A 17,022-nucleotide genomic window follows, 5' to 3' on the forward strand; every position below is an offset into this window, starting at 1 on the left:
GGCATGAACGCGACAGTGTCGAGCAGGCTGCATTTCCGCTTTAAAGGGGCTCGTGTCTCTTTAACAGGTCAAGCCTCCCTGGCGGCGCGTGGAGCGCAAAGCAGGCGCAGCCAATGAGGCGGTCGCCTCTTCTTCCTCGGCCAGTGTCTCGTGAAGCTCGGCGCCTGGTTCCGAGAAAGGCCCGGGCCTCTTGCAGCCTCCCCCTCCTCCTCTGCTCACCCCTCCCCTTCGGTATCACGATGGCTGCTTTTCCTCCTCTTCTTCCTCCTGCATCCCGGCTCCTTTTGTTGCTGGCGGTGGCTGCAAGCTGGATGGCGAAGGAGCCCGCCGTTTTCGCTGCTGCTGCTGCTGCAGGGGATCCCGCTCCGCCGGGCAAAATAGGTAGGAGGCCAGGATGGCTGGGCTTCCCGGCTTTGAGACAAGGCCTGCGGGAGGGGTGTGGGAGGGGTGGATGCCGGAAAAGGGAGGAGGAAGGGACTCCCCACAAGCATGCACAAGCATGATGCCCAGGTTGGAACAGGAGAGGCGGGAGAGACCCCAGGAGGGCTGTAGTGGCAGGCGGGGAAGTGTTGTCGAAGGATTTCATGGCCGGAATCAAACCTCACTTACCTAGTTTCCAACAGATCTCTCAACCTCTGAGGATGCTTGCCATAGATCTGGGCAGAACGTCAGACAAGAATCCAGGCAAGAATCAATCAGGGCCAGCTAACACACCCTAACAAAGGATTATCTGACTAATGATTTTGTACTGTATTGTTGATACTGGTTGTTAACCACTCTGAGTCGCGGTTGGCTGAGAAGAGCGGTATACAAGTGAAGTAAATAAATAAATAAATAATAAAGGATTCCCTCGGCAGCAACCAGCCAGGCTTTGAAGCTGCAAGGCCATTCAGTGCTAATCAAGGAGGCCAGTTGCAACACTCACGCTTGCCTCAAGCAGACAAGAGTTCTTTCTCCCACCCTGGACATTCTGCAGATATATATAAACCTCACTTTCCTAGTTTCCAACAGATCTCACAATCTCTGAGAATGCCTCCCAGAGATGTGGGCAAAACATCAGGAGAGAATGCTTCTGGAACATGGCCATACAGGCCAGAAAACTCACAGAAACTCAATGATTCTGGCCATGAAAGCCTTCAACAACTCATTATTATTATCATTATTCTTAGCGACACGCCTCTCCTCACAGCTCAAGGCGGGGTACAGCATGGTTGAAGGAGACAGACAAAACACAACATTATTAGAATGTATATACCAAAATACACACAACAAAAACGGACACCAACACCAGTAGGGCTTGAACCTGGTAGGGCTAGATTGCACTACACTGCAGGACAAGAGTAATGAGAAATTGCCTGTCAAGGGACATAAAAGGGGAGAACCAGCAGCATGGAGCCTGTTTCTGGATTTTCAGGTTGTTTTTTGTTTGTTTTTTTGCCTGCCTCCCAGCTGTGCCCAGGGTGCTTTAACATTTGTCTCAGGTATTTGTATATTTTTATGAGAGGTAATGTATGCATAATTCTGTAATATGGGAAAGGGGAGCCATGTTTTTCTCTTGCAAACATGTTTGTGTTCTTGCAAGCACTGCCCCCTTTTCTTTTCACCTTGTGGCTTTCCTTGGTGCTGGAGAAAGAATTGAGAATATTTGTGTGTTGAGGTGCTGCCTCATGCTTGGATTAGGCTAGGCCTTCAGAGGTAATTTGGCTTCTGATGCCTATTATTCACATCTTTCATCCTGATGTGGAAAGGTCAAGATGGGTCAGAGTGAACTCTGCAGGTACTGTCTCTTTATTAAAGCCACTGCTTTTGTTTTGCCTTGGCAGCTGTGGTGGGAGCTGGGATTGGTGGCTCATCCGTGGCCCATTTCCTGCAGCAACACTTTGGGCCACAGGTTCAGCTTGATGTGTATGAAAAGGATGCTGTGGGGGGTCGCCTGTCCACCGTCACCGTCAACAAGCAGCAGTACGAAAGTGGCGGGGCCTCCATCCACTCCCTTAGCTTGCACATGCAAGACTTCGTGAAACTGCTGGGTGAGTAGACATCATCAATACTGTTTCTCCTAGACCCTTTTCTGTTTCTGTGTACTTTGGTAGACTAACTTTTTATTCTATCTTTTGTTTGATTGGTTTTTGCTGTATTGTTCAAACAGGAGGTATGGAATTGGTTAGAAATCAAAATTGTTTGACTATAAGCTGCTTGATATCATAGAATCATAGAGTTGAAAGAGACCTCGTGGGCCATCTAGTCCAATCCCCTGCCAAGAAGCAGGAAAATTGCATTCAAAACACCCCTGACAGATGACCATCCAGCCTGTGTTTAAAAGCCTCAAAAGAAGGAGCCTCCACCACACTCCGGGGCAGAGAGTTCCACTGCTGAACTGCTCACATAGTCAGGAAGTTCTTCCTAATGTTCAGATGGAATCACCTTTCTTGTAGTTTGAAGCCATTGTTCTGCGTCCTAGTCTCCAGGGCAGCAGAAAACAAGCTTGCTCCCTCATTCCTGTGACTTCCTCTCACATATTTATACATGGCTATCATGTCTCCTCTCAACCTTCTCTTCTTCAGGCTAAACATGCCCAGCTCTTTAAGCCGCTCCTCATGATGAAGCAGTGTGTCTTCCTCCCATGTTTAGGACACTGCCTTTGGACCACAGCCCCATTCTCTAGTTTTTTCTCTCCCCACAACAGTTGGTCAGTATTCCATGATTAGGTTCACTTTACATTGAGTTCTTTTTATTTTATTTTTTGCTCTCACAGATTTTCTTTTCTCCCACTGAAGTATTCTGATACTTATATCTTGTGCAGTGAGTTTAATTGCATCAACATAGGCACTTTGCTTTTATTCTATGGGTAGAATTCAAAAGTGTAATGAATATCAGGATGCAAAGGGATCTTGTAGCACCCTTGAGATTGACTGAAAGAAGTTGGTAGCATAAGCTTTTGTAGATTTAAAGTGCATATATACTAGAGTCGGGTTAAACCACTAAGCCTCAGAACTTGCTAATTGGTAGGTTGGTGGTTCGAATCTATGGACGGGGTGAGCTCCCGTTGTTATTCCCAGCTTCTACCAACCTAGCAGTTTGAAAACATATACATGTGAGTAGATCAATAGGTACTGCTTCGGTGGGAAGGTAACAACGCTCCATGTAGTCATACTAGCCACATGATCATGGAGGTGTAAATGGATAATGCTGGCTCTTGGGCTTAGAAACGGAGATGAGCACCAACCGCCAGAGTCGGACTTGACTAGACTTAATGTTAAGGAGAAATCTTTACCTTTATACGCTAGGGTGAATGCAGCTTGACACTACTTTAACTACTATGACCTAATGCTATGGAATTGTAGTTCTATTTTCACCATGTCTTTAGCTTTCTTTGCCAAAAAGTGCAGTACCTTGCAAAACTACAACTCTCAGGATCCCATAGCATTGAGCCATGAAAATTAAAATGGTGTCAAACTACATAAATTTTGCAATACAGATGTATACTTCTTCAGATGCATCTGCGGAAGCAGGTTGTCTGTGAAAGCTTATACTGCAAATTCTTTCTCTCAGAATGAAGGGTGCTACAAGATCCCTTTGTAGACATTTATTGTGTGTGATGTTGAAAAGTATAGTGGACACTATGTTACTGGTATCTTGGCAATATGAAATACACCTAAATGCAGAAAGTAAAATTGAATGATCTTTCAAATTCATTGCATCATTATAGTGGTTATGCATGTCAGGCCTTGAATGTAGATTGGAGGTTGCCAGTTGACATGAAGGCTATAAAAGATTATTAACCAAATCCCAACCACTGTACTCAAAATTATAATGGAATGTGGCTTCTTCAATTAAAAATCAAAAGCTGCATGAGCTGGAACAATCTTCTGGCCGAAAAACCTTTTAAAAGAACACTGAGTACCACCACACTTAAAATAAATGTTAAGCCCTTGGCTTGTCTTGAGGTATCTTTACACTAAAATGTGCTGGATTCGCACTCAGGCTTTGTTCTCTGAGGTAACACTGAAGAGATTCCATTTTAAAATACATGCTGCCACCATTTAACCTTGATTTCTTCTGTTTTAGATCTTCACACACAGAGGCAGTGATTGTGAACAAATAACAATGTTGTTTATTTGAGAGACCTTGAACAATACAGGCTTTAAGCTTAGCGGTTTCAATGTTGAATAAAGTGTATGGTTTCTTTAAATAGTTCAAAACTTAGTTGCAGATAACACTCTTCCAGAAACTACTGACAGGATTTCTCTCTGCCTAGTAATCCTAAACTCCATACAGACAGTCCTTTCCTTTTGGGATCTGTCTCTCCACTCCCCCAGCTATCCTTTCCAATAGCTGTAAACCTTCTCACTAACTAACTCTGCTGACTAACTGACCAACTTCTGGCTTCACTAGCTCTTCTCTTCTTCACACACACTCCCTGACTCCTTCTTCACACACAGACCCTATCTGCTCTGTCAGGTTTTAAAAAGCATCCTTAAAGTCAATTTTTTTTCTTTCTTCAAGTTAAGCTCCGCCCACTCTCTCCCAGCCAATCACAAACTCTCCTCATTTCCCTCCAAGCTGCTCCTAAGCACGCCCCCTCCAGGAAATGAGATTCTAAGATGGAGGCCCCCAGGCATCCTTCCAAAATGGCTGCTGAACTTCCTGGGCTTACTACTTGAGCTTACGCTGACCTTACAGGTAGGGAATTCATCACAAAGGCTATATTGGTCAGAAAGCTCTGGGCAGTGTTCCACCGGAGCCCACAAAAAACCAAGATGCAGGACTCAACAGATGTTCAGCTTGATCCAGAATAGTTCTTTGTATGTACTTAAGATTGAGGCACCTTTTACATTGTCATAAACAATCCAGATTATCTACTTTGACCTAATTATATGGCAGTGTATACTCATATAATTCAGTTCAAAGCAGATAATGTGGATCATTTGCTTTGATAATCTGAATTATATGGCAGTGTCGAAGCAGGCTTTTGTTAAACCTAATTCTTATTACCTGTGAAAGCCCCAAGTCACATGAGATTGTCTGGTTTTGGTTTGCTATAGCCCGAATATATCTATAAGACTGAAGAGTCCACTGCTTTTATGCCACTATCCAGAATAGTAAGAAGGACTTAAAGGAATTTATCTTCACTTTTGCTGTTGAACAGGACTCAAGCACCGCCGAGAAGTGGCAGGAAAAAGTGCTATCTTTAACGGAGAGCAGTTTGTGCTGGAGGAAACAGACTGGTACCTGCTGAACCTCTTTCGGCTCTGGTGGCATTATGGCATGAGCTTTCTCCGCCTACAGATGTGGGTAGAGGAGGTAATGGAGAAGTTCATGAGGTACGTAATAGAAAAATGAGAGGAAAACAGGGTGGCCTTTCTTTTTCATTAAGCTTTGGACCTATACATCATATGGCTTGGTTGAAGAAATGCAGAACAATATGTGGGAAGCACTCGAGACTTCTTGGGAGAAGAGTCCTGTTACCTCATCTTATTCTCCCTCTTTTGTCCTACAGGATCTACAAGTACCAGGCCCATGGCTATTCATTCTCTCGCCTTGAGGTGCTCTTGCACTCTCTGGGTGGTGACACTTTTGTGAACATGACTCAGCGCTCTGTGGCTGAGTCACTCTTGGAGGTGGGTGTCACCCAGCGTTTCATTGATGATGTCATTGTGGCCATTCTCCGTGCTGGCTACGGCCAATCAATACTGGTGCCGGCTTTTGCAGGTAAGTGCAGCCCATGTTCTCTTGCTTCCAACCCACCATAGAAGACCAAAAGGTCTCCTTTCAAGAGGTCTTTTGATTCCATGTGACCTTCCAGAGCATGTAGCAGAAGGCAGTGAAGTTGTGTGGTCTTCACTCGCTTAATCCAGTTCTCCCCTCTCTATTTCTGTTTTCAGGAGCCATGTCAATAGCAGGAGCCCAGGGCAACATGTGGGCTGTGGAAGGTGGAAATAAGATGGTGTGCTCAGGCTTGCTCAAGCTCACCAAAGCCAATATAATCCAAGCCACTGTGACAGCCATCTCTCTGCACAATTCAGGTGAGTCTCATGAAAGTTGTCTCATCCTGCGGGGGGTTTTTTGGGGGGTGGGTGGGGAGGACTTGAATGATTTTGTATAGTAAGGCATAGTGTTACCTTTACTGCAGTTCTTAGGGAAATTTTGGTATATTGCAGCAGGATAAATGCACTTCGGCTCTTACTTTGGATACAGTGAGCATGCCCTTTCCAATTAGTAGCTCTACATGAGTGATTCTTAACTTGTGGGTCCCCCAGGTGTTTTGACCTACAACTCCCAGAAATCGCAGTCAGTTTACCAGCTGTTTGGATTTCTGGGAGTTGAAGGCCAAAACATCTGGGGACCCACAGGTTGAGAACCACTGCTGTACATGGACTTCCAAGACCTGCTGACTTGGCCTTAAAACCCCTGTGGAAAGAAATTGTGTAATGAAGACATGAAGTGCATGAATGTGGCCAATCTATACACATTTGTTAAATTAATGGTATCAGAGAAATACCTTTAATTATCTCAGAACAATGTGATAGTTTAGGTGGAAAGAAAGATTATAAATCCTTAGTCCCCACAAGCCTTTATGTCTTTCCCCAAAGCTACTATCATAGGGAGAAGAACTTAAGTCTTGAACTTTTCTTTCCCCATCCCTCATTGTCCCCAATATCAATTTTAATTACATTCATGCAAATAACACCCTGTCTAATATAAACCTAGAATTTGGAGCTCAGTTGATACTACTGCTTCTTGGGAAGCATTTCATTTAATACACTGATAGATATTTGGGCATAACACTGTTCCTAGTTGACAAAAATGGGAAGCTATCAGGCAATATGGAAAAGCCATGGAGGAAAGGAGATAAAGGCATGACTTAGGAGCTTTGCAGAGACTAAAAATGACAGCTTCCCAGTTTTGTTGTACTCCTCTTTGAAGGCCTTGTGGACAGTTGTTAGTATAACCATTGGTGATAGGGAGCAATGGCTTAATTGAAGAGACTTTGTCATTATATTCCCTTTCTCATATCTTGAGAAAGCATGAGAAAAAAGGCAAAGGGAGAACCAAAATGGGATCTGTGTAAAGGGGAAATGTGCAGGTTTGAGTCCAGCCTTCAGGACTGTCCAGGCAATGCTTTGCAAAAGAAGCAAAGAACAGATGTCTATTTATTGCCCATTTTGCATCTTTCTTTAAGGTTACTCTTCTATTGCAGGGACATCCTGTTTTTTGAGTACTTAATCACAGAATTTAACACAAAAGAAATAGTTGTTCTTTCTCCTAGACTAAGTGTTCCTTGCTATCATAATTATTTTATGCAAATGTGGCTGGGAAAGTGTGACAGACTAAGCCATCTGGGGGATGTAATTGCTGGGGGGGGGGGGGAATACATTCACCCTGACTTGTTGGATAATTATATTTGAATTTCAGGGTATTTTTTTAAAAAAAAAACCTTAAAACTTTATGTTCTCTTTCACACTAAGAGTCCTCATCAACATGTATTTCTCATAAATGGTGCTCCATATAAGGCCAACTTACTTTATTTTATTATTATTATTTATTTGCGGTATTTGTAAACCGTCTTCCTCAACCCTGAAGGGGACTCAGGGCAGTTCATAGTGTTGGCAACAATTCAATGCCATCAATAAAAAAGGCTTCTTTGCCTTTCTCTCTGAATCCCTTCTAATATCTTAATTGAATTTGGCTAATTCTTGAGAGATATTATTGTTATGCTACTGTTTAATCCATGTTTTTGTATTTCACCATTGTGAAACTTAATAGTCTTAAACTTGCAGTTTCTCAAGCCACTGAGAACCTTACAGCTTCTCACTCAGATCTAGTGATGTTAGCCATTTGGCACTCCTTTTTTATGTCCCTCTGTCACTTTTATAGATATTGATAGTCAAGCAGGTCCTGAATATTTAAACCAAGAAGCAGAAGCTGAGATATAGAAGCTGAGATACAGGGGCTGTAGGTAATTTTGGCATGTGGAAAAGAATAGCACCTTGGCAAAATTGTTTCTTATGGAAGCTTCACCCAATTTTGAATCTTTGTACAGTCAGTTTTTAAAAGCCTCCAACAGGAAATGATGGTGATGGCTGTCTGTTTGAGTCATTGTTTTGTTTTCTTTCTCATTTCTTTCCAGAAGGAAAAACCTTTTACCAGGTGCACTATGAAGATGAGGAAGGCCAAGGTTCTAGCTTCTATGATATTGTAGTCATTGCCACCCAACTGCATGACAGCAAGAACAACATCACTTTCCAGAACTTTGATCCTCCCATTGCGGAGTTCCCTGGAGTCTTCCACACCACTGTCACCTCCATTGTCCACGGTTACCTCAACTCCTCCTATTTTGGCTTCCCAGACCCAAAGCTCTTTCCTTTCGCGAGTGTCCTCACTACAGACACCCCTGCCCTCTTCTTCAATTCCATGGATAATATTTGCCCTGTCAATATATCAGGTGTCTTCAGACGAAAGCAGCCCCAGGAGGCTGCCGTGTGGCGCGTCCACTCTCAGCGCCCTCTGGAGAAGCCGGAGCTGAAGATTCTGTTCCGTTCCTACTATTCTGTCCAAGTGACCAAATGGCAGGCCTATCCTGACTATGAATCTGCCAAGACCCTCCCACCGATCATTCTCCACAACAACCTCTACTACCTCAATAGTGTGGAATGGGCAGCCGGCTCAATGGAAATGGCTGCTGTAGCTGCCAAAAATGTGGCCCTCTTAGCCTACAACTATTGGTATCATGATTTGGAGAAGATAGACCAAAAGGACCTGATGCACAAAGTAAAAACTGAGCTGTGAATTTAACCAATACTGATAAAGCAGATTTTCTGAGAGCCTCTCCATTATTGCATGTAGGCTAAGGAGAGTACAGAAGGATTACACTGGAGTTTCTGCAGGGAGGGAAGACTAACTTAGCCCATGTACATTATCTGCTGTCTGAGGTCAAAGAGTCCTGTACTCGGATGCTATTCTGTCTCAGAGTGACTGTGAACATGTATGTAAGTACACCGTTTATGAGGATTAGCAGACCACCTTGGAAGAGGGCAACAGTCTCCTGCTTTAAAATGGAGCATCCATTCTTCTTGGTCTGAGGGCTCCTTACTCATGGAACTGTGCAGAGACACTGGAAGTTGCTTGGCAAACTACAGATTGTGATGGAAACTACCCCTAAAGAGACCTCCCCTTGCCTCTGTGGCATATGCAGCCTTGGATCCCAATTCATTTGTGCTGGATTCCCTTCTTGTGCTCAAATGTCGGTTTGAAAGGCAATGGCACTTCCAGGGTAGTGATATGCTCTTGTGAAATTGTATTTCTGCCAACCCAAGCAGTGCTATTTTTTGCATTGTTACTAGGCTCCATTAACTCTTATCTGATTAGGGAACCAGAGAACCCTGTGCTGGATCTTCAAATACTGGCTAAAGCAGGGCTCTTCAAACTTTTTAAAAAGAGGGCCAGGTCACAGTCCCTCAAACTGTTAGAGGGCCAGATTATAACTAGAAAAAAAACATGAATGAATTCCTATGCACACTGTGCATATCTTATTTGTAGTGCAAAAACACTTTAAATCAATAAATAATTAAAATGAAGAGCAGTTTTAACAAATATAAACCTATTAGTATTTTAATGGGAAGTGTGGGCCTGCTTTTGGCTGATGAGATAGGACTGTTGTTGTTGTTGTATATTTTCAAGTCATTTCAGACTTAGGTTGACCCTGAGTGAGAGCCGGGTAAATGACCTTGGAGGGCCGTATCCAGCCCCTGGCCTTAGTTTGAGGACCCCTGGGCTAAAGCTTAGGTTTGACATCCTGCTGATCCCTACTGCCAGGGTACTGCAGAATCAATGCCCTGATAACCCTGAAACTCCCGCTAATAGCTAATCTTATGGAGCCTTTCCTATGTATTGGGGAGGGGGACTTTCTCCAGGTCAACCAAGTAGATTGAGCATACTCCCCTCCTAAGCCAAAAACATTTCCTTCATTTTCAAAGCAAAGTCAAGCTGTTATATAGACATTTGGAAACTTTCCTGCATCTGACCTTGTTTGTCATCCCAGAGATGCTTAAAGTAGTATAGCAAAGAACTCCTCTCAAGCAAGGCCAGCCACATTACTCTGGCATTTAAGTAGAAAGCCCCCAAGTCTATCTTTTTATGCCTTACAGACAGTAAAAAAAAAAAAAAAAAAACGATATAAGAATCAATAAAGAACAGTTTTCTGACTTTTCATGGCCCCACAAACCTGCTGCCTGAAGCATGCTTCTCATTGCTTAATAGGTGGGTTGACCCCAGGGCTAACAAGTTTTATGAAGCTGATTCTGTAAGTCTAAGAGTGTTGACTCAGCATCCCAAACACTTCTTTTCCTGCTGCTTCCATTTAAGATGTGATTACCTGTAATTACTTTTTAGGTTAAAGAAACAGTATGATTCAGTTGATTCATTGAATCAATTGAATATTTCAGTCATCAGAAAAATAACTGAACTCAGCAGCGTTGTCTAAAACAGGGCATACATACTGGATTTTTTGAAAAAGAAAAGTTGATCATGGGCTAAAGAATGGCATAAGTGCAAAACTGTCAAGAATAACACTTTATTGCCAAATACTAAAACTGCCTCTAAATCACAATGAATGGCAGGTGGACCTTATTTCCAAAAGGAGCAGGGCAAATAAGAGCTGCCCATCCTTCAATAAAGAAACCTAAGCTGATTGTTGAATGCCTGTCTCCCAAGTATGAATGAACAAAAGAAAGGTGAAAGTCAACCTGTCAGCTCATCCTCTCTTCTGTTCAAAACTAACCCTCTAGATCAGGGGTCCACAGACGTGTGCCTCTATAGTTATTTTAGATTGCAAATTCTAGCATAACCTAGCATAATCAATGATAAAGAATGCTTGAAACTGCAGTCCAACACTTGGAAGGTTAAAGGATTCCTGTCTTTGCCCAGGAACATTGTTACTTTTATTTATGTATTTGTTGACTTACTACTGTTGTTTTGATCCATAGATACCTTGGCATTGTCTTCCATAAGCAGAGCAACCTCTATTCCATTCTTCATTGTTTCTTTTTGCTCCTAAGTAATTGAATTTACATTGTCTCCATTGACTGATGGAAATCTTGACCTGTCAGGCCCTTGGCATAAAATGTATGGTCTGCTGCAGAGCTGTGCTGCCTTCTTCATTATGGAGACAGATATGCCTGTGCTGCCTTCTTCATTATGGAGACAGATATGCCTTGCTTTTGCAGGGCTAGGTATGACGTGTGTGCAAATGGTATATTGTCAATGATTGGGGCTTTCCAAATAGTCATGGTTCTTACCCCCAAAACAAGTTGTTCAATGTTTTGATTTCTCCATTGGTCTTGCTCTGTCCTGAGTTTTCATCAGTAGACCCAGGAGAAGAAACCAGTGTCTTTTTAGATGTCAGTGAATGACTACTGTCATGACTTGAGCTTGATGAAAATCATTGTCTAACAATGTATGAAGGGCCAAAGCTACCAGACCTTACAGTACGGTCTGCTTTGTCTCTGGTATGATCACTTCCTGCCTCTTGTTCCTTTGTCCCTCAGCTAAGCTTCAGACTGATATACATACCCTGTTATCAGAGCCAGCAGCATAGGACTCCTAGAACTGTGTGGTACTAAAATGGGTCATGTCCTTGACAGGTCTTGTTCACCCAGAAAAAGATATTAAGCAGTCACAAAGAGAAAGGCCTCTCATTCTTCATAAAGTATGGCAAAAAGTCTGTCACCTTCTCTCACTCTTTCCTGAAAAGCAGGATGAAAAGTGCAAATGGTCTTCTTTTACTCTTTAATCTTCAAGCTTTTGATGCAGATCAAGGGCTATACCTATGAATGGGACCATCTAAATTTCAGTAGCATTATGCAAGGAGGAAGAACATTTAAAAGAGCCTGTTTAAATGGTAGGACCCCTGGAATGGACCAATTCCAGAGGAAAGATACAGACTCCAGTTTGTAAACTGGGTAGAAATAAAGTTGTGAAATGGCTGGAGCATCATTCTGAAAAACATTTGAACGCATTTCCCCTCCTTCCCTTCCTGGCTATGGGAAATGTAGCTCTAGAATCATAACATGTGCTGTTAAAATTAAATTAGATAGATAATTTTGTATTTTAGGTCCTTAAACAAAAGGACACGTAAACATCTAAAAGAGCCATGTGTGTACTTTCTGAGTCCTGAGGAGAGATGAGCCAAGCCAGTCTTTGAAAAAGTTAGTTTTGGAGACCGTATCTCCAAGTATCCCCCAACCCAGCATGGCCACTTGTTCTGGTGTCTGAGGACTTCCTGGAGTAGTCTAAAGAAGAACTTTTTTCCAGCTCTGTAAGCAGCTTTGTCCTTTGAAGGCATGCCTTTAGCTGGCCAGAAGAAAGAGCAAGAACTGAGAGGATGGAAGAATATTTGCCATCCAAAACTGGCAAGAGGGAAAGGAGCTAAGACATCAGGAGCAGTGTTTATCCCATAGGGATCTGAAGCAGGAAGAACAGATTCTTCAGAAGATGCAAGTACAGCCCACAGCAATGATTTCCATGACCATCTTGTGCTCTTTGTGGCACTTTTTCTTCTTCTTGTGAGACTTGCTTGGTTCACATAGCAGACGATGCACTGGTATTTTGCTGTAGATGGGAATGCTCACCATGGTGCGGTCTTCCTGCATGGTGAAAGGATTGATGCATCCTGCACACAAGCAATGTGCCTCCGGAATGTCAACTGGTATTCGTGTTGGATCATGATTTATCCTGGAAGGAAATGTAGTGACATCAAAACATATATTGAAATAGTGGGTCACAAACACATGTGGAGCTGCATTACAGTATACATAGGAAATAGGAACAGTAGCAGCTTCCAAATCCATACATAAGTAACATTGATGGAATTCTGCATTCTCCCAGAAAGACTCTCAATATGTGGTAGCAATACAGAATTCTGTCTTGTGCTAAATCAGATCACTTGTCCATTTAGCTCATCACTGTTGAAATCTGGCAGTGGATCTCCAAGGTTTTTGACTGAACTGTTTCCAACCCTTCCTAAAGATTACAAGAGTAAAAGGTGAGACTTCTGCAATGCAAAATAATCACTTGATCCCTGCGACAAAGGTTTATGACCTCTCTCTGCTGTGATCATAGGTCACAGAATAGTGGTGTACATATGTACAGCTATGCCACAGCTGCTTTCCAGAAAACAGATTGGGCAGCCTGCAATGAGAAGATAATTGAGCTGGCAAAGCCAGATGGCAGTGAAGCAAAAGTGACTCCGTATGCTATAGTAACAATGTGTATTGCCAAAATCTGAATTAGTGTAATATCTTCATTGAACCAGAAGGACACGAAAATGTAAGCATGCTTTTGGCGTCTCAGATCTCTTTGTCAGGAGAGATGTTACAAAATGAATATTGACAAAGAGTTGTGAGGGATGGAATTAACTTAATATTGGAGTCATGGCATCTGAGATGTCCTTCACCCCTCTTGTTTTCTACTGCACCTTGCCTAATGAAGAGATCTGGAGATCTTGAACATTTGCATCCATTTTTTGTAGTGTTTTGGTTGAAGATTTTTCCAGGGCAAATCCGATTACTTCTGTATTTTGTAGGATATGTGACTATGTCTGTTTGATTCTTCTTCTGGCATGATCAGATTAGAAAATTTTAGTCCAGAACATAGCGCTGGACCTGTTTTTTTTTTTTGTTTTTTTTTAAATGTACTCGGTTCTTAAAAGAAAGGTGAAATGAATTAGTACAATTACATACTCAGAAACTTTTAACAGCACCACAAGGGGGTGATGCAGTACCATGAACTTAGATTCCTGCTATTTTCAATAGCATTTTTCAGGCAGCCTCTTAATATTAAGCAGTGTTAAATATACATTTGGACTTATTACTATAGGCTAATAAAATGTCTGTAGTAAGCATCCTCAAACTGCAGCCCTCCAGCTATTTGGGCCTTCAACTCCCAGGATTCGTGACAACTGAACAAGCTTGTTAGGGCATCTGGGAGTTGGAGGTCCAAACAGCTTTAGGGCCGCAGTTTGAGGATGCTTGGTCTTATAGAATGCCATGGCTAAAGGCTACCAACAACAACAACAGAAGACAGAAGGCCTGGTTCTTGCAGACTAGGAGCAAGCCATCAGAACAAATGCCATTAACGCCAGGATCGAAAAATCAGCTGATGACCCAAAATGCAGACTGTGTAAGGAAGCTGGTGAAACCATTGATGATCTCCTCAGGTGCTGCAAGAAAATCGTACAGACGGACTACAAGCAGAGGCACAACTTTTTGGCCCAAATGATTAATTGGAACTTATGTCTCAAGTACCACTTGCCAGTAGTAAAGAACTGGTGGGATCATAAACCTGGAAAGCTAGTGGGAAATGAACACTTAAAAATACTGTGGCTGTGTGGTCTCTATATGACATTCATAAAAATGCCATCATTTTCTCAACCCCCTTCTGAGATTGAGAAAGACGGGATATAAATGCTCAAATTAAATAAATAAATAAATAAAATGATACATGACATGCCGTTTTTCACTCTGTGCCTCTTTTGAGTTTTAATATGTTCTCTTTTTTTCTTTTTTTTACATTAGTACATTGCCATGCACTGAAATTCTTTTCTGAAATCTTCAGGAAATTACCTGCATGTACTTCATGACACTGGGGAAAACTAATAAGCTTGTTAGCCTTGAATCACAGACTATGGAAATTGGAACATAATTGTTTGGATTGTATAGAAAAGGCCCAAGAAACCGTGTATGTGTGCATGTATTTAACTAAAACCTGGTCTATCTCACCTGTAGGCCCAAGGAGACAAACTCCTCTTGTTGGACATCCAGAGTCTCAGGTTGACTTGGCACTTGCTGTCCATGGGCTCAGAGCTGTTTTTCAGCAGGGTAACCATCTCATGGATGCTTCGCTCATAGTCCTCCACGAGGGTATAGTCTGTGGAGGTCCCTGGATTTACTCTCAGCAGTGGGTCAGGTGAGGAATTCTGCAGCCTCAAGCGTTGATCCTTGGCCTTTGCTGGCCCTTTCCTTTTTCCTTTAGTTCCTTTGCTCAGGTCTTTAGTTTCTAATGTGAAAGAAAGCCAGAGAGCATAGAGAGCCATCTGGGAAAGAAGGCAGAGATCACAGTTATTCTGGTGTTTTCCTATAAAGCATTGTAACTTACCTAAGCATAATAACCACAAAAATAAAACAATAATACAATAACCTCCAAGATGAATATTTTAAAACTCAGGTATACAAAACCAACATAATGATTTAAAGCCTTCGTGGCAAAAATACAATTTTTAAGAAGCCAATCTAACCAAATGCTTTTAAAAAGGAAAAGCTAAAACTATTAATAAGAGATGTTAAAACCAATGTCATATAATAGGGATTTAAACAGAAAAGATCTACAAGGTCTGATATACTATAAGAAGTCACAAATATGTTTTATTTTCTCAGAACATAGATGCAGAAATGTACAAGAAATGGGATGCTAAACTGTCACCATGACATCTAGGTAAATGCATGCAGCAGGCAGAGACTAGAGAAAGGATCTGCAGCTTAACAGAGAAGTGGGCAAGCAATGGCCCTCCACACATACAGCTTCCACCATTCTTTATCATTGTCTTTCTGACTGGGGCTGATAGGAGATGAAGCATCATAGATAGAACATAGTTTCCCCATGCCATAAACAGTGTGAAGCTATCACTGGAGAAAGGATTGCACAGAGTAGCTATCACTGAAGTTATTGATCAGAAAACTATCCTTTGAAAAATTGATTAAAATAATTCATCCTGAGTGAGTCAATGCCTTTAAAAAAAAACCAGTCAAGTATTCAGTATCAGGCTATCTTCTTCAGTAATGACTTTGCCGTATTACCCACATTTTGATGTTGCTTGGCTATGTGTATCACTTTTCATCTTTGAAATTGTTGAATGTGATAGGAAGATAAACAACTCATTTGAAATGTGATGCTGGAGAAAGGTTCTACAGATTCCATGGATTAATAGAAAGACAAACACATGGGTTGTGAGCAAATTGTGGCCGAACTCTCTCTAAAGCCAAGATGACTATACTGGGACTGTAGTACTTCTGTCATATCATGCAAAGTTATGATTCACCTGAAAAGATATTATTGTTTGGCTAGGTAGAGAGTAGTAGGAAAAGAGGAAGATTACATTTCTGATGGATAGACTCTTATCAGAGAAGCGATAGCCCTGAGTCTATAAGATCTGGGTATGACTTAGCGGTCTCTCATTCCTGGGGTCACCATAAGCCTAAGTAGACTTGATGACAGCTAATGACAAAACAACTAAAGTTTCTCCTCTTCTCTCAGGGCAAGAGCAGCTTCACTTCTCTGGGCTGTTTCCTAGGGGAGCTGGGAGGTTATTATGATTATTTTTGTTGGTCTCCTCCATGCTAGGCACCATAACCAATAGCTCATCCAGGCAAAGTTTACACTTCTAAAGCAAACAAGTCTGACAGGCCATTAATAAATAGAAAGTAAATAAATGAGGCCCAAAGAAGGCCAAGCACCTACCAGTTTTGGAGCCCACTCCATCTTAGCGGGCAAGGGCTTCACATACGCCTCCCTCAGCTGCAGAATGAAAGGAGTGAAATGGTCTGGGCACTTTTTAAAAGAAAGCAACAAGTCTTGACCTTTTCATTGCCAGGGAGGTGGACCTGCCTGGCACCAAGAGATGTTCTCTGGGTGCCAGTAAGGTTGTTGACAGAAGGGACAACCCGTCAGTGCTGTCTACTACCCAGTAAGTTGGCATGTAGATTTCCCCAGGGGCAACAAACAGACACACAACATTGCATCCAGAGGTTGGGTTGGCTTGAAGAACTGGGGTAGGAGAAAGAGCGCTGAATACTCAGCATCCCTGGGGATCAAGAGAAGGGGGGTTGATATTACCTCATGGTAGTGAAGAGGTTCCCCAGTCATTTCTCAAACAAGAAGAGCAACCATTGAATGTTGGTCTTGGAAATAGTGAAGAGGAGAGTGTTTCTCCAGAGTGAGAAAAAGGAGGAGGAGATCAGGGCCTTGTGT

At 42.3% G+C, this 17,022-nt stretch overlaps 2 protein-coding genes across 2 annotated transcripts; one reads left to right on the forward strand and one right to left on the reverse strand.

Moving 5' to 3' along the window:
- Positions 1 to 59: 59 nt before the first annotated feature.
- Positions 60 to 13,675, forward strand: PCYOX1L (prenylcysteine oxidase 1 like). Its single transcript, XM_060765060.2, has 6 exons — positions 60 to 381; positions 1,824 to 2,030; positions 5,150 to 5,324; positions 5,501 to 5,712; positions 5,886 to 6,026; positions 8,132 to 13,675. The coding sequence occupies exons 1-6, from the start codon at positions 114 to 116 to the stop codon at positions 8,788 to 8,790; spliced, it is 1,662 nt and encodes a 553-aa protein (XP_060621043.2). The 5' UTR covers positions 60 to 113; the 3' UTR covers positions 8,791 to 13,675.
- IL17B (interleukin 17B) lies at positions 12,486 to 15,147 on the reverse strand. Its single transcript, XM_060765062.2, has 2 exons — positions 14,778 to 15,147; positions 12,486 to 12,732 (listed from the first exon to the last, which is right to left on the reverse strand). Exons 1-2 carry the CDS (start codon positions 15,089 to 15,091, stop codon positions 12,486 to 12,488), a joined length of 561 nt encoding a protein of 186 aa, XP_060621045.2. The 5' UTR covers positions 15,092 to 15,147.
- Positions 15,148 to 17,022: the final 1,875 nt, after the last annotated feature.

This window comes from Anolis sagrei, chromosome 2 (genome assembly GCF_037176765.1).
Source record: "Anolis sagrei isolate rAnoSag1 chromosome 2, rAnoSag1.mat, whole genome shotgun sequence".
Lineage (NCBI taxonomy): Eukaryota > Metazoa > Chordata > Lepidosauria > Squamata > Dactyloidae > Anolis > Anolis sagrei.

Bases quoted from the DNA above. Each gene is read 5' to 3' on its own strand.
- IL17B (XM_060765062.2), bottom strand. From the start codon at position 15,091: ATGGCTCTCTATGCTCTCTGGCTTTCTTTCACATTAGAAACTAAAGAC. The intron at 12,733-14,777 runs GTGAGATAGACC...ATTTCCTTCCAG, and splicing joins TTGTCTCCTTGGGCCTACAG to GATAAATCATGATCCAACAC.
- PCYOX1L (XM_060765060.2), top strand. From the start codon at position 114: ATGAGGCGGTCGCCTCTTCTTCCTCGGCCAGTGTCTCGTGAAGCTCGG. The intron at 2,031-5,149 runs GTGAGTAGACAT...GCTGTTGAACAG, and splicing joins AGACTTCGTGAAACTGCTGG to GACTCAAGCACCGCCGAGAA. The intron at 5,713-5,885 runs GTAAGTGCAGCC...TTCTGTTTTCAG, and splicing joins ACTGGTGCCGGCTTTTGCAG to GAGCCATGTCAATAGCAGGA.